This window comes from Amphiprion ocellaris, chromosome 7 (assembly GCF_022539595.1).
Source record: "Amphiprion ocellaris isolate individual 3 ecotype Okinawa chromosome 7, ASM2253959v1, whole genome shotgun sequence".
Taxonomy (NCBI): Eukaryota; Metazoa; Chordata; class Actinopteri; family Pomacentridae; genus Amphiprion; species Amphiprion ocellaris.
This window is the reverse complement of record NC_072772.1, coordinates 27883289-27907397: the sequence shown is the minus strand read 5'-3', so window position 1 is coordinate 27907397 and position 24109 is coordinate 27883289. Positions and strand designations below refer to the sequence as shown.

Here is a 24109-nt window from a genome sequence, read left to right as displayed (position 1 = left end):
TGTCACATACGGTCAATATGAAATGATTCATTTGATTTTTGAATTGCCTGTTTTTTGAACGATGATGGAATATTTTTTTTTTAAGTCTGTGCAATATTGTATCAGTTCAAGTGTGAATGAATGTGTGTGGCATAATTTCAGCTGAGTCACACACACAGCAGCAGGAGGAGGACGGGTAAGAGGCTTATGAAGAACAAAGATGCAGAGCTCTTTGGTTGTCTGGCTCGGGTTCAGTGTGTTTGAAGCTCTATGTGCTGCAAGTTGGACTCTTTCAAGGAGCTCTAAGCTGCCGGTGTGTAGAGGAGAGATAAACTTACAACTTTAATTACAATCTCTTCCCTTAGAGGAGAGAAGGTGGAAGAGGAGGTAGGCTGGGCCATGGCTGTGTTGATTCCCTGTCTCTTTTGCAAAACAGGATGCGTGTGTAGAAAGAGGAGTTTAGTTCTAGATTAAAATCAACATAAAGCAATGTAAAGTCCTAGTTTTACACCAGGCACCAGGACAGGGATTTTCCTCCTTAAGAAACAGATCTAAGCACACAGAGTATTGGCTGAGTATGTTTCACCTGAAAGATTTTCAGCAGATCATGGAACAAGCCTGCAACTGCAAAATTATTCCATCTGATTGAATGCCTCAAGGCTCAAAAAAAACACAGCACTGCTACTGTCTGTTCTGCACAGACAGGATCAACCAGTGTGGTCACAAACACACACTGTACAGCATTGTGTCTCTCTCACTTTCCTTCTCCTGCTCTCACTGTTCGTCCTCTCATCTAGTCACTGTTTCACATTTGCCACTGCACTAAGCACTGCCAACACCCCCGACGCACCACCGGGGAACAAAACATTTCTGATGGATACAAAAAAATCCACAAGTGAAAGAAAAATGAGGAGGGGGCTGTAAATACAAACTTGCAGAGACAGAAAGATAGAGACACAGAGAGCTTTTCTTTTATCTGTTTTACGCTGTGTCACTTCAGTTCACAGATAACCTCCTTAGCTCCGCTGCCACTTGCCTATCTAATTGGTGTGTTGGAGAGCTGGTGGTGTGTCATTCTCTTAAATCCCATCTAAGGTTGCCAGCAGCCCTTTGATCAAGTTACCACTAGTTTTAACAGCTTCTTAGCAGTGTGGCCTCTTCCTCTTTGAGCGTTATTGTCATTTGCTGGAACATTTATAGTAAGGTAGATGCCAAAACTGTTGACTCGTTTTGTTGCTTCACATCAAGTGTCCCTCATTTATTTCTCTAGTCACAAATAAATCTATTCAAACTGTGGCTAAGACCATTAGAGGTCGTGTTTCACAAACATACCAAAAAGCTGCTGAAACAGACATTATTACTGTGTATAGTGTGAAAAAAAGGGTTCTTACCTGTTGGTGTAAAAGTAAAGGATGGCACTGTTGGGGCAGAAAAAATAAATATTGTTGAAATACTCTGCTTCAATTTTAGGCTCTAACACCACAAAATTTCATTTTAAGCTGCACTTCCACAGTATTCACATGCTACTCGCTGCCCCCTTCGTCTTTGATCCCCTCAGATATCCCAGGGGGAAAATGAATGTTGAGCCAGCTGCTGGTTCAAATCCTGGCCCAGACTGTCAGAGGCTGGCTGGTTGGGGGTCACACACTTGGGAGATATCTGTTGTTATCTTTCACACTCATATCATCACCCTCAAAGTTGAATTACTCACACTCAGGCATGGAGGGGACCCTTTCATGAAACATCAATCTGTTGAAGGCAGATTTAGATTCTGTAATGAATGCTCCAGTAAAACCTTTGGTTGTTGTTGTTCGAACAAGTGAAGAATGTTACAGTAAGCACCGCAGCTGATGCAACATTGCACCATGCTGCTAGTCATCCAGCACACTGCCTTAAAGATGTCCATTTTCGAAATGCTGCTGCCTTCCTTCAGCCGAAAACTGCATCTGCGATGGACGACTAACAACACAGATACCACTGTTGTCACATTATTTCCTCAGTAATTTCAGAGTGTACCTGCGTCAACAAATGTCCTCTGAACACCACAATTATCTTATCATGTTTGAATCTCTCCTCTTGATGCTCAAACAAGTCTAAAGATATCAGCAGTTGGACGGCTTTTATCTGCTGGACGCATGCCTTTGAAGAGGAGACATACACAAAACAGTCTGAGAAATGTAAACGTGACTGAAATACATAAATCAGGTTTCCATTCTGATGCAGGACTGTCAGGCTGAATTAACCTGTTCATTTGGTCGCTGTATTCTCACAATGACGTAATTTATCTTATTTTGATCAACAAAACAGCACAATGGGGTTTTGTTTCATTAAATCCACTGTCGAGGAAATAAGAATAAGCTGTTTGGCTTTTTTTTCTGCTGACAAAATTAAACATGTAATCTATTAGAGGCAGCACTAGCGTACAGTGTAGGACACAGACACACACTAGTCCCAATTCAACCTATTTCACCCTGAGTGCAGATTGTTGATTCATGTGGTTGCAATTATACTCTTTTCAAAACATTCTTAGTAACCGGTTCCAACAAAGACCATGGCCTCTTGTGGTCTGAGCACACAAGGAGGAGAGGGAGGGAAGTATGTCTGCCTACTGTTCCCTGAAGAGCTTTTCTTTATCCTTTTTTTAAGAATCTAAGTAAACATCAACATATACGATCACAGTAACCTCATCCAGCATAGTATCCTCCTCTCACACCTATCCACAGGTCTTTACTGCATTTACAAAATATGTAATCTAAGACATAATGAAAATCATTCTAACCATTACAGACCACACAGGTATTTGTAAATGTGCATGGAGCTTCAGGAAAAGCTTAGCTGAGGTGACATAACTTGCAACTCTCACGATTAACATAGCTGCAGCAGATTCAGAACAGGGACAGCTTGTGCTTTCTGTGTGACAGCCGCAGATTAACAGCTAAGTCAGTCTATTGTTTGTGTGTGTATCAAGGCTGAAGGATGGATCTCCTCTAACCTTGGCAGCCAGTAGTAAACCTGAGCCTAGCAGAGGGGATGGAACAGGTAGCGTTCAGAGGCAGCAGCTGCACAGCCCAAGGCCACACATTAAGCCAGCCCACACATAAATGAGACTCAAAGAAAGGCTAATGGCTCTCTTTATACTCTAACTATTGCGGGCAGAGGCTGGGCATGTCATGAACCCTGTCACTTTGACTTAAGTCCTATAAAAGCCCAATGCTATGAGTACTCCAAGGGTTTGAAATGTAGCTCAAACACACATGGGCTTCTTGGATTTAAAACATATGCTAAGTAGTGTTTATTAGCAGGATTGCTAAATGCTTAACTCCTCTGTTTCTGAAGGCCCTTTCTCTAAAAGGACAGCAAGAGTGCTTCAAGCATGTGAAAATGTCAGCCTGCCCTTGATAATGCGGGATTATGGCAATACATTCAGTCTTTCCCAGCACAGTCTGAAGGGAGTTGCTAAAAGGGGGAGTTGTTGGACCTCAAAGTGTACTTTACTGAAAACACTCTTCACACACTCGCGCAGAATCAGCGTGACACAAGTATGAAAAAGAAATAAAAGACGTCTTCATGCAGCATTCTCAGCGGGAGCTTACATCGCATCTTAAAGTACTCTACTGGAAAGTACTTTCAGTTAGACTTCACCTCGAGCACTCTACAAAGGCACCTGTCTGTGTGTGACAGAGGGGGGATGTAGGTTGGCAGCATTTGGGATGAAGAAGATGGAGAATTGACATAGAAACGAACACCGTACTACACTAATAAATATTGCAATGCGTTTTCCCACCAAATTTTCCAAGTGAGAACATCCCCTCTAACTCCAAACCGATAGTGAAAATTAGAAATTCAAGTCGATATTCCTGTATTATATTTCTTCTGTTGAACTCATGTACTGACCTTTGCGTATCCCTGCATAGCTGCTGGACAGGCCATTCCTCTTCTTCCTGTGTCTGTACAACCAGATACTGAAGACCATGAGGATAATCCAACAAGCAGCTCCTATGCCTGCTATAAAGGCCGGCTGTTTGACTACATCTGAGATCTGCTGGGACAGAGGGTTCTCCTGGCTCACAGTTTCTGTCATTCTCCCAGATGCATCTATGGATGAGGATGGACCATAGAAAGTATAAGAATAAGATTGGCAATCTTGAGAAAGTACATTCAATCATGCAAAAATTGGATGGCACATGTGAAGTGAAGAGAGTTGTGATAGCAGGAGAGAAGGAAGTCTAAAACCAAAGGAATAAAAGTGGCAACAGCCTAAAATAGAGGAATATATTTAATATAAATGGAGCCTGCACAGTACATAAATAGGAAGCATTCTTTCTCCTGATACATAAAAAGATTCTTCATCTCAGCAGGTGAGTATGAAGCTGGGATGTGGAAATGGAGTTGTTTCCCTCTATAATTCAAAAGGCTTTCATCACAAATCCCAGTCAACAATGGCAGGTGAGCAGACAAAAGCAACCGAAAACATTCAAACAGAGTCTGTGTGCCACGCCAGCCCGATGGAGCTGGATAGCAAAACACAGAGAGGCATCGTTTTACGTTGAGCAGCAGAGGTTTCATAATCATATAAATAAATCCACTGAGATCATCCTCAAATATCAGACACCACAGTAATTAGTAAACTGAGGCACGTGTGGAAAACTGAGGTGTGAATGCCTCGAAGCCATTTCTGCCGTGAAATACACTGTAAAGATGCTGTCTGCACGGCTGCTCACAACAACCTGCTCTCGATCTGTTTTTCTCATCTGTCTATTCTCTCTCATACATGAAAGACTCCTCTGACTTGCCCCACCCCCTGCCATTCTGAAATTTCTTCATGTTACTTTGTCTTCATCTTTTTTTTCTCGAGTCTTTCATGTTGTAGCCACTCTAGTCGACCAACTCTCGAAGCCAGAGGCAAAAAGAACCCAGCTCCCTGCCTTTAACCCTCCATATCTGTCTGTCTGTCTTTGTCTCAGTCGCTACGTCTCCATTTGGCTGCCTCTCTTCTCACTTCTCTGTCTTCTCAATTCGTGGCTCTGTCTGGTCGAGGGAGCGGAGCATGCCAATGTGACTAAGCAGCCCACAAGAGACTGTACAGGTATCTAGGCTGGGATGACGCATACAAGCTCAAGAGTGTGACAAATGCATTTGGGTGAAGCGCTGGTCCCCGAGGCACATTGTTCCACTCCAGTGTTGGAACATGGCAACAATCACCACAGGAACTCTTCAAGTGAGATAAATTGTATCAGTCACAGCCAATGCTTCTTCATGCCTATCCCAGCCTACTCAATCACACATTTAAAACCAGATGGAGCTCTTTCTCTCGCTGCCTCATCCTTGCTATTCATATGTTTTCCCATCTCTCCTGTGTAGACCAGCTCATAGCTTCAGGGAATAAAAACTGACAAAATATCTGAAAATATTTGTCCATGTAGACCAAAAGGACAAAAAAAAAAAAAAAAAACATAAGAAAATTACAACAACAAGCTTGATGCAGGCTACGCTGCGTTTCTTCGCATTAATAACATGTCATGTCTGAGCCCAGAGTGCAGGATTCATTATTGCCTTTGTTGTTTGAAGCCAAGCAGAGGCAGAAAACATTGCATCCTTGACTGGAGAATGGAGCAGGGTGCGGCAGTCGGCTCAACAGCTCTGCCACACAGGAATTTAATGTGCCTGTGCTGATCGCACTGCCAGCTTCTGTAGCTAAAGCCGCTTCCGACTGCACTGAAAAACTGTAAAAGCCTGCTGTCAGTCAAACCCGTCATACTCTTCCGTGGCAAGTTTGATGAGGTTTGTATAACAGTAATCATTTCAATTATAGCTTTAAAACATCGCCGTTGATAATGAAAGGGAAAACAGGCAGAGGCTTGAACGTGTCTCTTACTACAAAGAAAGGAATTACATATTTGCCTGTTTACTTGGCAGAAAGTCATATTACTGAAAAGCTCTTAATTTGAGATGGCTGGATTAATGCCATAATTATTTGTCAAATGATTGGGCCTCATTCAGTGGTGAGAATTGCCAGGGGACAGAAACAATGAAGTAATGTATCCACAAGGGAAAACAAAACAGAGAACTGAGGCTTGTTTCTACTCACCAAGCTGGAAGAAGGTGATATCGCTCTTGACCCCGGGACCCGCCCCGGTGCTGGCTGCTACCTCCACACTGTAGCGGATCCCTGGGGCCAGACTGGGAATCAACACGGATAAGGTGGAACCATCGACTGTACGGTTGATGTGGTACCTGCTCTCATTCCCCAAGCACCAAATCTGCCATAACAGAGACAGAGACAAAGTGGAAATCGAGGCAATGTTATGAGGGCTTCATGACAACGTTCAATTTGGTAGCTGCCTCCATTATGCGTCCTTGGTGCTGCTATTGCAACATTTCAGGACACAGCGGGTATCATGTTACATCTCCAAGGTAGGAAAATATTTCATAACACGACTTCATGTTTTACAAGCTGTGCTCAACACAGGGTCAGTATTAGCTGAGGTAGCCATAACACGTCTCAGAGTAGTCTTAAACCAATGAAAAACAAATGGGGATCGGTAATCACACCCGTAACCCAATTTGAGCAGAAGTTAGGAGCTGTCACTCGCAGGCTGACTCGCACCAGGGTCACAAAGAGACGTATACATTCACCTCAGCATGAGGCCTGGAGATTTCCACATCCTGAATCGCTGACTTTCTGCTTTCTTTACCCCTCACCTCCTCCCTCTGGTTAACTATGGTAATATGCTCGCTTCCTTTGGTGTGTAGCATACACGTGTGCCTGTGTTTGCACTTCTGTGATGGAACTACAAAGGCTTGAAATTTTCTGTGTCTTAAGAATTGCGGTGAGTGGCAGCGCCGCTAGGGACCGGGCTCGGTAATGAGCAGGGAACGCTCTCGAACTGGACTTAAAAACCATGAAATTACTCTAAAGCGTATCACCAGAAAACATTTACCTGGAAAATTAACAGTGGCTTAATTTTTTTTCCCACTTTCTCTGCCTCATCTCCCTTTCCTCTACTCACCTACATTCCCCATGACTCAAAGACTTTCCAATTAAAACACAGGACTTCCACAGCATAATGTATGAAAGGACAGATTGAGGTCATTATAAAAGGGACACGTTATCAAGTCTGGAGGTGGAGAAAGACACTCAGAGAGGTGCTATAGGAGGAAGTATGTCCAAAGAAATGACTGCAAATATAACAGAGGTCTTCATTGTTAAATACGTTTTAACCAGAACCTAGAAACGTGAACACATTACTCCTGTTTTACCCTTATTACACTTGCTCCCAGTATGTTTTAGGAGAGGTTTTAAGATTTTGCTGATAACTTCTAAGGCACTTCATGACTTTTCTCCTAGTTATATTTCTGACCTTTTAGCAACTTATGCACCACTTTGAGATACTTGAGTATACGTCTTTTTTTCTGTTCCTGGGACCTGACAGAAAATTAAAGGGGAAAGCGCTTTTGCTTTAAGGACCCTCCGGCTCTAACCATCTTCCTGAGGAAATCATGTCGGTCAGTGGCATCTTTTAAGTTGCTTCCTTAAACATACTTTTATTGAAGAGCCTGTTCTGATTTTAATTTCTTTTAAACTGTCTCTTCCAACTTCATTATTACTTTTTTAACATTGTTGTTTTTGTATTTGCCATACTGTGTTTCTGTCTGGATCTTAAATGTATTCATGTCTGTATGTTTTTTCTGCTGCCATGTGAAGCACTTTGTAACTTTGAAAAGAGCTTTATTATTATAACAGCCTGTTGTCCTCCACTCTGCTACACTTGCTCCTACATGGACATACCTAAAGCACAGTGCCATTTTATGTAGTGTAGACTCTTTAAAGATGAAGTTCTTCTAATTTAATGCATTACTACCACAAATAAATAGTTAAAATACACTATCTGTCATACATACTTTATCTCAGCTGAACACAAAGGATCCATAATCATCACTGAAGGTCTAACTACAATAGGATGAAGAAAATAAGAAACTGTAGAGAAAAAAAAGACAGAAACAGAAATTGCTTCTCACTATTTGCTGTTAAAATGCCACAAGATGTGTGAATCTGTGTTCTCCACCAGATGGCACTGTTTCACAACTCTTCCCACTGGCTCCCCTGCTTTGATTCCTTTCCTCTCCTGTGTCTGAGCCCCAGTCAGCACACTGAGGAGTGTACAAAGGTACACCTCCACCAGGAATTCATTACCTTTCCATGTCTGTGTATTGTCTCTTTCTCTGCTCTGTCTGCTCCCCTGTTTCTGTCTCCTTCTTGTACCACTTCCTCAAACCTCAAAGAACTACTGTATGTATTTTTTGTTGTGTTTGTTACCTTGTACTCCTGTACCACCCCATTCTGCTCCTCTTCTGGAGGAGGTTGCCAGGAGACCACAATGGCGGTCCCATTGTCCCCACTCTCGGTCACTGTAACCTTACGAGGAGGCGCACTGGGGGCTGGTGGGGATACACAAAGAGGAAAAAAAAATCAGATGTTCATACATGATAGTTTTTTCTACCTGCATGAGGTCTCTCCATGCCTCTCTAGTGCAATTTAGCTGTCAGAGTGTATCTGTTATCTCTGTGTGAGACTGAAGCTGATGTGAGAACAAGTGACTAATCATCAAAATTACCATGTTTTTTTATCTGAAAACAGTTTGTTTAATACAAGTACTTTGATGAGTGAATAAAAGCAAATAACTGTTTACTCAAACCAGACCAAAAGTTGTGACGGCAGGGTACATGGCGGTGTGTGAACGCCAGCCTGTGGTCAAATCGTAATTAAACTAAACAATTATGAATGTGACATAAACAGTGCAAGTGAGTATTATGAACAGACATTTTTCTGCAAACATTATGATTAGAGCTCCAAAAAATATTAGCATCAAAATGGGAACAAAGGAGAATCCAGCAGAAAAAAGATCAAAACACTCCCACACATGCAACACACACAAACACACATGCTCTCTAGTAAACACTCTACACTCACATTTCTCTTAAGTGTTCACTACAAATTAAAATTTGCAGTTGGGTTCCAACCAAACCTCACAAGGCTGCCACAACCACACCCTATGAAAATCAGTACAACACTTGCACTGGCGTGTTGTATATAGTTTTCCATACCCAAGCATGAATACACCACATATCAACATAGCATAATCCTGCCCTCGCTGCCTGCTGTGAACAGCTGCTGTACGCTCTCACACATGCAAGCTGTGCATATAAAATTGTGTAAACATGAAAACATGCGTGCACACATGCAAGTACTAAAGCACACAGTCATATGCGTTCACATCCCCCCCACCTTCCTCCAGCGTCTTGCCAATTTTGACATCACTGTCGGTTCCCTGGAATTCATTGAAGAAGGGGCGGACTTTGAATTCGTATGTGACACCCTTCCGAAGCTGCGGCACGACGGCGCTGTCCTCCCCGGGGGTTCGCACCTCAAACACAGCCCATTCACTCCTCTGCAGCCCCTCAGGTGAAGGCCTGTACATCACCTTGTAGCCCTGGATATACTGTGACTGCTGCTCCACCTAGTGAATGGCACGAGAACACAGACAAAGACAGAGGAGTAGGCTTGACTTGATTATGTGAATCACAGTTCAGTGGAACGTGAACCAGCAATGGAATAGACTGTAGCATTAGCTGACAACAATGGATTCGTGCAGCTGGTGCACCGGCCGCTGGATGGAATGGGGTGCTAACTCATCACTTCACCCCTCCGGTTATCCATCCACATCTACATCGCTCGTTTTGACTGTCTATGCGCCATTTGGAGCAGCAGTGATTTGTGCAAACCACACTATGAGGTCATTGGCCAAAGGTTCCTCCAAGTCTGGAGCTGGTTAAATAGGGCCCAGACTCCCAGAACTGCCTGTCTCATCCTGTCCTGCTCTCCACCGGCTGCTGAAGTCAGGAAACAGGGGGAAAAGTGGATTTTTATTCAGTGAACAGGAAGTTGACAATACAACAAGTTAAATGGCATCTGATGTGGCTAAATAAAGAGGATAAATGTAATTAGAAGGGATTTGTCTGTTAGTTTAATCTAGGGATAATTGATGTTTCTTTGTGATTCAGCATTGTTCGAGAAAAGAATAACTGCTAACCAGTATGCTAATATCCCTACGAGTCCCTGTGGAAGGCAAGCAGCACTGGCTTGTAAAGATTTTAGTGATTTCTTTATCCCTCCCCCATAAAATATGCTGCCGGTTCAGGTGGTCTTCATTAGCCTGAAAACTGTGCAACCATTAACCACAACACAAAGGGAAAATGTAAAACCAAGAAACTCCACATTGGGAATAGATTTAACCCCACAAAACAAGGAAACTGTGGCGCTTAACTACAATGTCAGTCTCCCTCATGTCATGTGTTTTACTGGAACATTCCAGTGAGACACAGTAACTGGGCAGTAATGTTTTAAATCAGTCTTGACATGTCAGTATCCTTTTCACGTTTCCTCAGCCCCATTCATCACTCACTGTGGCACTTCATAATACCTGGGAATGCAGGGGTGGCCTCATGTCAGTAGGCACAACTGGGATTGTTTTTACCCTTCGGTGACCCATCCTGGAGACTAATATGTACTATATAAGGTGGAGAGCCATAATGTATAGGTGTACTGTCTCAAAAGATACACCAACCAGATCATTTACAGGAGGACATCAGTACTTTATATTCAGCTTGTACCAGCAGAGAAACACCACCATGAGCTCCCACTTCTTCCTCACCCACCTATCTGTTTGAACATCTGCAACCCATTTTCACTTAAGAGCATGAGCTGGCCGTCTCTTCCTTCTCACTTGTATTATTTTAACAGCCGTCAAGTGTTTTCAATCTAAGAGGGCACAGGCTGGCACGTCATACACTGCTATTCAACACTGCATGACCTATCGCAGAAGGCTGAGCTCTGTAGTCTCGCTTTTGGGTGGCTGAGTGGTCCACTGTGGACAAAGCTGCAGATTTTTGGTTTCTGGCCAGCCTACCAATTCAAGCCGATGCCAGATGGACACTAAGAACACTTGGACTGCATTCCAGGCTGCTTTCTGCAGTGTCTTTCCTCTGTAGGGTGCTGGGATGGGAGTACATTTGCTCAGCTGACTGGTCTGACAAATTGACCATAGGCGTAACACTAAACTAACCTTGGCGCTTTGGTGACCAGCTATACCAGTGATCCATCTGTAGCTGGCTCCAGATGTTCCTAAGAAAAAGAAGTGACACCAGTGTATTCATGGAGAAAATTATACTTACTGTCCATTGCACCCTGACAGATGATGAGGAGAGGATGGTGGGGTTGTGCAGGTGGATAACCACGTCTCCCAACTCCTTCTGGATTTGTCGATGGTCGACACCCTGACTAGTGGGAGGGATATCTGATAGAAAAAAAAAAGATCTTGTAGTAAACTACAGAAAAATTCAAACACCACTGTTCTACATTAAATTCAAATCGTTAATTACTAGTTACTTCTCACCTTGTGTTTTCACAGCATCAGTGATAGGACTGGGATCACTCAGCCCATAGGCATTGGCTGCCCGTACTAAGAAGAGGTAGACGGCGCTGGGCTTCAAGCCCTTCAGTACAAATGACTCAGTTTTCACATGCTCTGCCAAGGTCTGCCAGCTGCTCCCTGATGCATGACTGTGGACACCAAACACAGAGGGAATCCAGGTTTAAATAAGGCCATGCAATAATTAGCTTTTTCGACAGTCACGTTGATTAGGTTTACCTGAAGGCCTCTATTATGTAGGAGGTGGGTGTGGCTCCAGCATTAAGATTAGGTTTCCAGGAAAGGGTGATAGAGGTCCGGCTAACATCAGTGACATCAGGTTTGGAAGGGGCACTGGGGATCAGGTTTGGGTCAGTTGGTCTGTTTGGCTGGACAGGGGCTCCAAATTCTAAATGTTGAACAGAGAAAGGCAAACTGTAGTGGAAATGTTGTATTTTCCAAAACCCACTGGCATATTAAACATATCCATCTCTCATGTGTCTCGTTCTTTTGCAGTTCAAATAAATACATCCACCAATGTAAAAAAAAAATCCCAATGATGGACAGAAATTTCACATATTGACACAGTATTGGGTTTGGCTTACCTTGGACCTCCAAATACGCTTTCCATGAAGCCTCCCCGCTGGGTGTGGAGGCGATGCAGGTGTAGGTGCCAGTGTCACCAAGCTGCAGAAGGAAAGGGGAGGATATTTGGTTAAATTAAAATTATTTAAATGTCTGTCACAGTTTCCTCAATTGGCAGTAGTCTCTGTCTCTCTCTCTGCCTTTTGCTATCTCTCCCCCACCATCAGTGCTTTGCTTATTGACATTCTGATGCAGTCTGCAGCAGGCGGCTGTTATTGCCTGATAATCTCAATAGCATCTCTTTTATAGCAGAAACTGGGAGAAAGCAGCTGGAAAGGCCAAGTGGCAGAGCATCCCTAGTCAAATGGAAAAGATTTTCACAGGATCATAGACTAATTGGAGACCTTTTCTTTTTCTGCTGTCCCCCTGACTACCAAACACAGAAATAAATGCTCTGTGCAACAGATGTGGGGACAATCTGTACTAAAGATGTATGGTTGAACCCTGATATGCTTGTACATGTAACTCTGTCGGAAAATGCTGGGTTCATTGACATTTTAGGGTACGTATGCTGTTTAGTAATTTGTCGTCTAGTTACATTTTATTTCTGGGAACAAGGCAGCGGAGGAAAACACCCAAAGAGCTCATGAATCTCTGTCCATCAAGGCAGTTTTCACTTGTTTTTCTTAGTTTAATAATGTAAAATAATGGACATTAGCTCTGGATCCACATCAAAATACACATATGGGAGACAAACATTTAGTACATATGCCAGATTTCATTGAAAGTGCAGTAGTTCCTGAGAAAACAGAGTCTTGGATTGGTACCTGGATTCTGACCAAAGGCAAATCATTTCTTGGTTCACGGCTTCACTTTCCCTCAAATCTGATTGAAATCAGTTGATAAGTTTCTAAGATATTCAGCTCTTTAACAGGCGAATAAACCAAACACAAAACATAATCCTGTTGGCAAGTTGAAAACATATGGCATATTTTCACACTATTGCATTTAAAAAAAAAAAAAAAAATGTCTGTTCTGTCAACTGCAGTCAAACCATCTGTGTAAGACTAATAATTCTGTTGTGGTTTGTTGGTGATGCATAGTGCGCTAAAGGCTACTGTGCTGATGTGTAAGCATAATAAATAGAGAAAAACAGAAAGAGATAAATTGTTTGAATAACAGAGTATAAGCATAGCCTGCCAAAAAAGCTCTAGGTGTGTATTTTTTTTGTCAAATAGGAAGGAAATCTATTATAACCCGAAAACAATAACACTCACAAAACCATATCAATAAAACAAATTACCCCACGCATCAAAAACGTCTTCATTAAAATGTTGTCTGGGAGAAGTGACAAGTTCATTAATGTAAAGTGCCTGCAGAGTTTACTCCGCTACAGCAGGAGAGAGGTTCAGATGCATCCCCTCCTGCCTGCCTCGCACTGGCGGCCCAATCACAGTGCAATCTTGTCACCACAAGACACACCAGCGTTCATCAGACCACCGAAACTGACGCGAACTCTGACCCTGTGACGCCTCCATCTGGAAGACACGTCAGCACCCCCTACATGTCTCTCCCTACGAGGGTGTTCGGCATAACACAGCTTGGCGTCACACATACACACACGGAATAACACACAAAACCCACTGTGCTTGCTGACTGACAGGAACTACAGACTGTTCAACTTCATAGACTCCGTTTCAAACCCGTGACAACTGACTGACAGCCCACAGAGGGCTGGTTGCTGGCAGGAACACATGCTTTATTTACCAACCAGCGGGGGTTTGCCAAGCGCATTATGGATGTGATATGGACAACTTTGAAGTTTATTTGAATGGATTTAGACATTAAAGTCAGATTAATGAAAGACGTTGATTAGAAATAATGTTATATATACATACAAATGCAAGATAAGCTAACACATTTATAGTCAACACTTCTGGGTCCAGCACTTTGCTTGATGTTAAAAAGGGATCTGAGCCTGTTTGTACATGTGTCCAGGTGTCTTACCTTTGCATAGCGTATCTGCAGTGCACCTGTGTCCAGCTGTTTGACCCTTGAGTCATGTGTGGACACTAAGACACCATCTTTCCTCCACAGGATGGTGGGAGTGGGGTTTCCAGATGTCACACAGTTGAGGATGACTGTACCGTCCACAGCCACCGTCTGGTTTGTTGGGCCCTGTCGGATAACCGGCGGCGGGCGGTCTGACACGACTGTGAAAGGAGGAAGGAGAACAGGCAATTATGTGAGGAGGTGAAAAGACAAAACTCCAAAGGTGTTCGTGTGGTGTAGCAGGGCGAGAGAAAAAAGAGCATTCAGACGTCCAGCTTGTGGGAGAAAACACATAAAAGGTATAGAATAGTGAGAATTGGGCAAACAGCATGTAACAATGTAAGCATGTGAAAACTGCAAGGGTAGTAGGAGTGAAATTAAATCCAATTTTAAGAACTGGAAGCAATTTTCTAATCATTCAGCAGCAGGAGTCAAACAAATAAAAACAACGTAATTAAAATGAAACGGCGTCAGATACTTAAGTCCTCTCGCTGTGGATCAACCAGACGCCTAGCAGTATGCATAAGGACGTTTGCAGCCAAAAATTCCCTGGCCCATCCCCCAACCATAAAACACCAAACAGGAAAAAAAAAAAGGCTTGAAAAACATCTAGCCAGAACAGACAATGTTATTAGCATGAGGACGTTTAAACTCCTCCCTGCCTTACAGCCTGTGAACTCTGGGTGTTCAACCAGTACACACATAAACAAAGACATGGAGAGACAGCATGTGTCTGACACAATGAGAGATGTTGCAATGAGGAGAAAACGGCACAAGAGGAGGCAAAAGGAGGCATTTTTCATTTTTATTTAGTCTCTACTGTGTGTGATTCATCATGTTCCAACTATAGGTTGTCTGTTTCCTTCTGAATATTATTATTATTCATTGCACTATTGATGACCATTGCTGCCAGCCCCACTGATTTACTAGCTGCTTGCATTCAGTGAGGGGGAACTCAAATTAATATCCAATACAATGTAAAGGCAACACATAATGAAGTATGTGTGTGTGCGTAGATCTTCAGGACCACGCTGCGGTGTAATCTGTGGGCTGCTTTGTCTTTGCTTTTGTGCCACCGATGGTACAATTACTAAAACATTGTCAGCATGACCTGTAATTACCAGATCTGCCTGTGGAGAAGTAGTGGCCTCAAAGCAGCCTGCTCACTTTAATAACTGTTATTATTATCCAGAGAGCACGACAGAATGACAAAGAGAAGAGGAGGGAGAGATGGAGCATACCATTGTAGGCTTTAAATGAAGAAGGACATTGGGTAAATAAAGGGATGAATGTAGGTGTGTCAGAGACAAAGTAATGGCTGCCCAGATCAATGTGGAAATGGTGTAAGTGATCCAAGGTTGGTGTACCAGGCTGAAAGGGATTGGGTAGCAGAGTAATTAGAGGACCCAATCCAGACCTCACCACACAGCCACAGTCCTCCAATGGTAGACAGCAGCAAGCCAGCCATGGAATACCGAAGGAGACATTAGCCAGCGTGAAGCCAGCGAAGCCAAATACTGAGCCACGGTCTGGGTGCACAGGCACCAGAGAGTCTCTACCTCTGACAGGAACACATTGAACTGGCCAGACCAAACCTCACAAACCTCAGTTCGGATATTAATATGCTCTGCAGCACAACCGCAGTATTACAGATGAACAGCATTATCGTCAGGAGCCAAAGATTATCTGAAATACCAATATTTATCCACTCAAGTTCTCTTTCAGTGTTCCTAATTCTCTCTGAGGCTTTGCTGTGTGCAGAAACTGTATTGAAATGAAAGCTGCCTACCATCGGTGACCTCTAGCAGAGCCTTGGTGATCACGCTGCCAGCAATGTTGAGGGCCTGGCAGCTGTAGTATCCCATGTCTGAGCGTTCAGCATCAGTGATGGTCAAGTCACCGGTCTGAGATACAGACAACCGGCTAGAGGGTTGAGGAGGTTGGTAGGAGAACAGCAGGTTCTATAAGGGAAGAAAACAGAACTGAATTGAACAGGTTGAATATTTCACTCCAAAATGGAAAATACATCAGTGCTGCACAATTTATAATCTCAGCATTGTCATTGTGATGTGTGCATGTGCAGTGGAACTGTGGAAACTTAACTTTTAACACATCATTTTACAACTTTTATTTGGTGTTTGATACAAAAATGAAACTCATCCATTTCTCATTTTCACTGACTAATCTACATGAAAACTTTGTCTGACTTCATTTACAATGACTTAAGAGTTTTTCTCAACATTATTCAAACAAATGAGTTTGGTGCACAGCGAAATAAGCAAGGAACATCAGAGAAACACCAAAAAGGAAGGTTTAATTGAAAAAAGAAATGGAAGTTCAGTTGTATGGAAATATTCTGGCTACAGAAAGGATGATGTTGACCAAAAACAGGTACTGTGTTGGCAGTGTCTTACAAGTGATGCCACAACACGAGGCAATATGAGTAATTTGTTTGGTTCATTTAATCAGTACCACAATGCTCTGTATGACAAGTGGAAAGCCACATCAGATTTTGGATGTCTTTGCCAGTGTTACACTGTATGAGAAAAGTTCGAAACGCCAGAGAAAAATCACGGATGCAATAACTTTTCACCTCGCAAAAAATATAATTAGCACTACCAAAGAGTGTTTTAAAAACACGATCTGGCTGCGTGACAAGTGGTTTGTAATACCACCACGCAGTGATTCTTGTTGAGTTTGTCATCCCACAGCTGAATAAAACATGAAAAGCCCAAGTTGAAACAGAACTGCCACAAGTGGAATATTATGCAGCTACTGTGGACTTATGGTAGAGCCTGACTGTCTGCTTTATTAATGACGACTAATGACTGAAAAGTTGCTGTTTGCAAAGTGAATTTTTCCAGGTTGATCATACAAGTGGGAAAATGGCAGCAGGGATGAGAGAAGTGTTGGCTGATGTGGCCTCAATGAGAGATGTAATGGCTGCAGTGCTTTGGCCACAGATTACATCCTGCAGATGGTTAGCTGTACTCCTGCTGTATTTACTGAATAGATTTTCTTTTTTGGCAGAAAAACTAAATATTGCAAAGTCAGATCGTGTATCACTAATATCGATGCAAGCCTTTCTCTTAAGCCATTGGCTACAAAAGGACCCATGCCTACAAACAGTTCTTTCCAAAGCTTGGAATGAACTAGCATGAATGCTAGCACACTCTCCAAACCATCATTGCAGTTTGATTTACCTGACTGCCTTCCCGTTGCCAGAAAATGGCTGGTTGTGGGTTCCCAGTGGCTTCACACTGGAGGGTGACAGTTCTGCCAACTCCAACCACCTGGTTCCTTGGTCTTACCACAAATGCTGGGGGCACTGGAGGACAGCCATGAGAATGGTTAGCCACTGAATAGAAAAACATGTCATAGTGTATTATTATAGTCATCATAACATTACAGGTACAAGTGGTCTGGGCTATTTGAATGGGAGATAGAAGTAATTTATCTGCAACTATTGTGCTTGTATGTGAAGTTATTCTTAAGGAATCACACTTTCTTGCCAAACTTTGCAGGATGTGTGCACAGCAGATTAAACAGTACGCTGATCAAATTCAAAATGCAGGTATATTATAGATGTAATGAATAGAAAAAACGAGTTACTCCCATGGCCCTCATTTGCATGGGCAAGGGCACGGACCATTAAAATTTACATGGAAATGGGGAATAAATTTGAGCCATCTGTCCATGCTGACACTCTCCAATAGTGCAGGCCTCAACCAGGATGCAGTATCCATGCATCTTAATGACAAATTCTATCTCTGACAAAATGTGGTGGCACAGCCCAATGTCATCCATGCAGCTCTGTGGTGACACTGGTCTAATAGGTCTGTGAAGACACACAACCTGAATGTAGAGGTCGAGAGGCAGGCCACTTTACACTTTCAATTCAAAAGCACTCTGAATATTCCCTCAAATATTACAACTCTGGAAACATTTTAATCTTTTTTACACAGGGGCTGTATAATACATAAGGAAAGGCAATCTGAAAACTGTCACTTGAAATACAGACATAATTTGTCCATGAATAAGATGAGGTTTTGGGTAATGCATAAAAGGGGAAAATAATAGAATGAAATGATGCAGCTTTACCTCGGAGGCCCAAGCTGAGCATATTTTTTACCCATTAATGTCCTTTTGTCACTGTTGCCCATGACAACAGAAACATGAGTGCTGATTGGAGGGTGGAGAGGTGATGGGAGGAGGATGGAGGGGGGGTTGTGACAGCTTCCTGTCTCTGTCAGGGCGGTGAATAGGTGACGGGTGACATTTCAACTTACCAGACACGACTAAAAAGGAAACAAAAACACAACAACAAAAGACCCAAAGATGAATAAATAAATAATAAACAGCGTGACATAAAGGTGAGAGATACGGAAAATAACAGTGTGATGTCCATGGGCACAAAAAAATCATGTTAATATCATTCTGTTGAATAAAAGACATGGCATGTTTCACCCCTTGGAGCACATGATACATACAGCAAAGAATAATTACTGAGAGTGGTCAGGAATGTGGTAAAAATGCATAAAATCAAGAAGATACTCAAGATTTAACATTAAACTTTCTTAGCTTGAGACATGTTCAAGGACAGGAAAAATGCTGCATCAAGTAAAATAAAATGGCAAAAAAGGTGCACAGATAATAACATAAAACACACAAGACAGATGTTTTATGCTCAGCAACATCATGCTTTGTTTATCTTTTGTGTCTCTCTCCAGGTGTTGTGTGAAGGTGAACATCCCTATAGCCTTAATGAGCTTTGGAGCACCCTGAGGAGCAGCCAGATCACAGTCTTGCAGACGTAGCCTCGCAAATGTAAGCCTGCTTCATAAAAACACAAGGTGAATGTTAACTGTCACTCTCTGGCCATAAATCTCCCCCCAGCCAATCACTCACCTTATCTAATCTGTCTGCCTCAACGGCTCCCTCGGAAACATAAACGCTGTCAGTCAGAATAATGACCCGGCCCCCTTTCCTCCTCCCCCTGCCCATCTCTGGCCTTTAAAATGCAGATAAGATGTACATCAAACACTCAGAGAAGAAGACGTTCGCCGCCATCTGAGCATGAGAGGCTCTAGATACACACAATCATGGGTATATACGCACCCACAAATACACAAATCTCCCCCTCCTGCAACACTTCCACACATGCATTCATGTGTGTCTAAGCCTTTAATTAGGTAACCGGACCTCTCTCATGCTGCTGTGATCACAGTTGTGGACCTGGAGGGAGAGGTGAGCCTTAAATCTGACCTGGCTACTTTGTTGTGGGATTTTTTGTTGGCTTACAGCATAGAGGGGAGTCTCTATCAATAAGCTGATCAGGGAAGCTGAGGAAAACACACCGAGCATTGTGTCCTCCAGCCCAATAGGAGGCAGTACATACCAAAGACTGGTGGCAAGAGTAGGAATAAATGCAGATAATTTAGCACTATCAGTGGCATCGCCCTTTAGGATGTCTGCAGGATACTTTAAATGTTGCTCTCATTCTCCTCTATTCGTGAGATTTTGAGCAGAAATGTGGTTTGTCTGAGGCTCCATTAGATGATTAAGAAAAATCAATGCAGAGATAGAGAGACAAAACACCAACCAGCTTTTTGGTATTTATCATCACTCTAACAGTACGCACACTGCTGACAAGAAAGTTCCTCTCATTTACTCTTTTTTGGCACCAGTTCCAAGTCTCCTTCCAGACCCTTTACATGGGTTATTAGTAACGCTGCTCTGGGGAAAAACCATTCCATTCTAAACCTTTCTACACATAAATCAGTGCTAACGGCTGGTTTTCAGGATTTAATCTAATATATTCCAAAAAATTTCCTGGCGAGTTTCAAAAAACAATATATTGTATCTGCATTATTTATTCACACCAGACCCACTTCAAAATGTCTAATTGTTAGATCTTACAGACCTATGTGTTCTCTGTTAATTAGCCCAACAGCCCATCTTACTCCTACAGTCTCATGTGGCTTAGATTAACTGTTTTACAACCACACTATAAATAGCGTCGGTGACTTTGCCAATTATGTGTTTCTGCCATCAATCAATTCAATATTTTACTTGACATATTTATAAGTCCAGAGGAGGTGTAGTAGACTGACAAACACACGTGTAAGACAATAATTCACTGATTAAGTTGGTAACGAGAGCAGAGCACATTGAAAGAAAAACAGCCCGAGGCGCCTATTCCACAATGTCGACATTGTTCACTGACCACGGATGGTGTAAAAATCCCCCCCCCAAGTCCACACAGAGCAGGATTCTTCTCATAAACTGTCCAGCTCCTGAAGGAGATTAGCTTTGAAGGCCAATAGCTTCAATATTGTGCAATATTTCTGTCATTTTCACCAAATTTCTTGCTCTCTTGAATAAACCCCAAAAATCCCAGTTTTAATTAAATTGGTTTTATCATTCATGTACACATCACAGCACCATTAAAAGAAAAACTTAAGCTCAAAGACGCATTATTTCCACTTTGGTCTTAAACGTCAGATAACCCATTTTGTGGTGTAGCTCTCTGTCTCAGCCAGTGCTTTCCTACTACTGAAATTATTTCATTCAGCTGCTCAGTTACTCTTATGCAGCGGCTCAACAATCTTGCCCTACTTTGAGTCTTGATGCAAGGCGACAGCAATGCCCACTAAACCCACAGACTAAACTTCTGCCCCCCACATTACTGTTGTCTTCACTACTACAGCGACATCTTACGCTACCTATACATCGTTTCTTCTACTTTGGCCCGCTCAGACCTACAATTACCCGGCTTTTCTTTCCATTCCTATGCCCGCATCTGTAATTAGAAGCATGTCATTTCCGGGCGTGGGACTGTGGCCTGCTTCTCTTTAATTAGCTGGACAACTCAGTGCCCACAGCCTCGCTGGCCTCCTCATGTCCTGGTCTGGATGAAGCTTAGAGATCTGAGAAGTCAAAATGGTTCTAGGAAATCTGAAGCTTCGAGGGTTATACCATGGCAATAGGAAAAGAATTCACAGGATTCATATTGCATTATGCCTTTCACCTGATTTACACTTTCAAAAAAATCTGCATTTGTCATTCAAATCTGTTTCAGTGGTGTTTCTTTGCTGAAGTGTAGTAACTTGAAGTGTTTTTACTCAAGTTTTCATGCATTTCTAAGTCTTATGACATGGGGGATTGGAAAGCATAATGTATGAAAAGAGGGTCAGCACCTTCCTTCTGCATGCAGGCAGCAGGGGATGGCCTGAGGTTAAGACATTTAATTTCCACTGAGGACAGGGAAGGTTTTAGCATTTCAAATATGATTCTAAGTCAGGAGAACAGCTTACTGAACCACTGCATCAATGCTGTTCCCTTTCATTAACGAAGCTTTCATCAGGGAGACAGAAGGAAAAAAGGCAATAAGAGAGGTAGATATATTGATGGGTGTATTGACAGGTGCGCCTAATCTTTGCTCCTCAAACCAATTGCAAGATTGCTGTCTTGTGGAGAGAAGCAAGGAATAATTGTAATGTGTAGCCATGTGAAGATGAAGTATCTGTATTTGCAGGTGGGGGTTGGCAGAGGGAAAAATTGCCTTGTCTCTTTATATATCCGCTGTGCAGGCTGCTGGTAGTGACATTAATATGACTGACCTCACCACTGAAATCTCTCTCCCCCTCTGTCCCCTTCTATCCTCTTCACCACAATCCCCACCCACCCCCAGCCTCAATTCTCACCCCGTTATGCACCAGTAACGAGCCACCTCCAAGACCAACATGCTCACTATCCCTCCATCCAATCCCCATCCTTTATCCACCAGGCTTCCTTCTCCTTCCCCCCCTTCTTCTCTCACCGACTCCCAACGTTCCCATTAGTTTGCCGTTAAATGGCCCCTGTGTTTCTCTGATTCTCAAGAGGGTCTTGGGGTGATCCCAGCCCCCAGTTCCTCTGAATGGTTTCTTTCTGAATGTTCATGCTCTGTGACCGGCTGCTTTATATTCCAACTGTGTTAATAAGACGTCCAATGGAGAAGGCCACTGGAGACGCACAGATATTCCATAGGTTCACAAATAGTACTGTATGTCTCCAAACATGAAGGAAGACTGGCCTCCAGAGAAATGCCACTTGAGTGGGGCAAATGAAATCGATTTCTGTTGAGCTCCCATGTGCACGACTCTACAGCTGTTATGGATTCTTGCGTTTCTTTTTATTAGAAATCAATCAGCTAATTGAGAGAGAATAGTTGAAAGTGATGACCATGTAGTACCAAAGCTGCACGCTATAATTGCAGTGCGGCTGGGCTAAATTGTGTTTGAATCAAGCTGCACAATAACCCAAAATGGAAATTAATTTGGAATAGATGTCCAAGGGGCTGTAAACACCATATCTGGCCTGCAGAATAGAGTGAAACTGGGACTTGTAGCAGTCTTACCATGGACGGTGAGCGTGGCCGATGCCTCCGCCTTGCCCACCATGTTCTCCGCCACACAGGTGTAGGAGCCCACGTCGGCTGAGGCCAGGCGACGGATCTTCAAGGTGTGGTCCTCGCGAATCTCATACCTGGATTAAAACATGTACTCGTGTATCACATGCTGTCAGGTACACAAAACAGTTGAAGACAGACAAAAGCAAACAGCGGATCAAACAAAGAGAGGGAACTGTTGAGTGACAAAGGTATTGTGTGATGAAAGAGGACCGGTTGATGAGTCATACCTTCCTTTAGGCAGGTCACCGTCGTCTTTCCTCCAGCGTACAGTGGGAACTGGGTCGCCGCGGGCCTCACACCTGAACTCCACGCTTTGGTCCACTAACACCACCTGACTACCGGGACGACGTACAAAGCTGGGACGCTCTGCAGGGGTGAAAACGGTATCAGTTAAAATCAAACAATATTGAATTAAACTTTCTTGGAAATAAGCTTAGTTTAAATAATTTTGTTTCAGGTCATGTCAGGTGTCCAGAAATTAAAACAATGAAACAGTGAAATGATAATTTAGTTTTCAAGGTAATAGCTAATTTCTGGTTAATGATACACAAAAATACAGTCTGGAATACAAACATTAGTCACAAAATAAACACAGATCAGCAAACACTAACTGCTTTGTGGTACATTTTATGGATTTAATTACACGTGACAAGACACTAAATGAATTGATGACAGGGCACAGCACAACCCCTGACACAGAAAAGCTTCTGTCATCTTGTTAACCTTCTCACGCTGAAGTCCAGCTCTGAATCTTACAGATCACCAAATGGTATCACTATAGCACTGCTGTTTATATTCACTAATGTTAAAACTAAAACCATAGCTCTCAGCAGCTCTGAACACATTCTGTCAGATGGGATACCTGTCCTGACAACTAACCAGGGTGGTTGATAATTAGCCAGACTTTCTGGGTTATGACACTCACTCAGAGGCTGCCCTTGTTTGTTCTAGATTTATTTCAGTTTAATTATTTATCTTGATGAAGTGAGCTTTGTTATCTTTTTCCTTACAGGTTATGAGAAGTCTCAGAGGACAGGAGATAAAGGAAGCTAAAGCTAAGATCAGGAGTCTGGACATGCTCTCTGCTAGGGACACGGGAGAGTACTGGGGTCAGAGGTCAGCCATGGTGAAATCGGGTGCAGCTGGTTGAGAAGCTGCTGGAGTGAACCTGAGATTCATAGTTTAGTGTGAGAACGGAGGTCATCTCACACTCTATCTGATAAAGGTCAGCGACACCATTTAGCACCTTGGGCGATAGAGAATCGAAGCTCAACATCTGGATTCTGTTTTTTACTGTGGACAAACAGCTAAAACGTGTGTGCGCATGTTTATGGGTTACATGTGAGAGAGTAAAGCAGACGACAGATTGAGGTACTCCATTAGAGAAAAGAAATGGTTAATTACCAAGCACTGTCAGTTCCGCTATTTCACTTTCACGTTCTCCAACCATGTTTGTGCCAACGCACACGTATTTCCCAGCATCGGTCTTCCGGGCATTTGTGATCATTAGCTTCCCTCCACGTATCTGAAAGAATGAAAAAAGACTTGAGAGGCTAAACATGGAGAGGAA

General features: G+C 42.9%; 1 protein-coding gene across 9 annotated transcripts in view; it reads right to left on the bottom strand.

Annotated features, from left to right (window-relative positions):
* The window catches only part of robo1 (roundabout, axon guidance receptor, homolog 1 (Drosophila)), a 234593-nt gene that overhangs the window by 16918 nt on the left and 193566 nt on the right, over nt 1–24109 (bottom strand). For 7 of the 9 annotated variants that reach the window (XM_023274743.3, XM_035950236.2, XM_023274746.3 and 4 more), the window contains 16 exons: nt 23944–24064; nt 22767–22905; nt 22486–22613; nt 18374–18382; nt 17288–17412; nt 15874–16045; nt 14040–14245; nt 12053–12134; nt 11688–11856; nt 11433–11599; nt 11212–11333; nt 9266–9497; nt 8297–8418; nt 6068–6239; nt 3874–4074; nt 1371–1397 (listed from right to left, as the gene is read on the bottom strand). In XM_023274743.3, the coding sequence (XP_023130511.2) occupies nt 1371–1397; nt 3874–4074; nt 6068–6239; nt 8297–8418; nt 9266–9497; nt 11212–11333; nt 11433–11599; nt 11688–11856; nt 12053–12134; nt 14040–14245; nt 15874–16045; nt 17288–17412; nt 18374–18382; nt 22486–22613; nt 22767–22905; nt 23944–24064 (2194 nt within the window). The remainder of the gene's footprint in view (nt 1–1370; nt 1398–3873; nt 4075–6067; nt 6240–8296; nt 8419–9265; nt 9498–11211; nt 11334–11432; nt 11600–11687; nt 11857–12052; nt 12135–14039; nt 14246–15873; nt 16046–17287; nt 17413–18373; nt 18383–22485; nt 22614–22766; nt 22906–23943; nt 24065–24109) is intronic. The other 2 variants (XM_023274745.3, XM_055012161.1) reach the window with 1 other exon arrangement.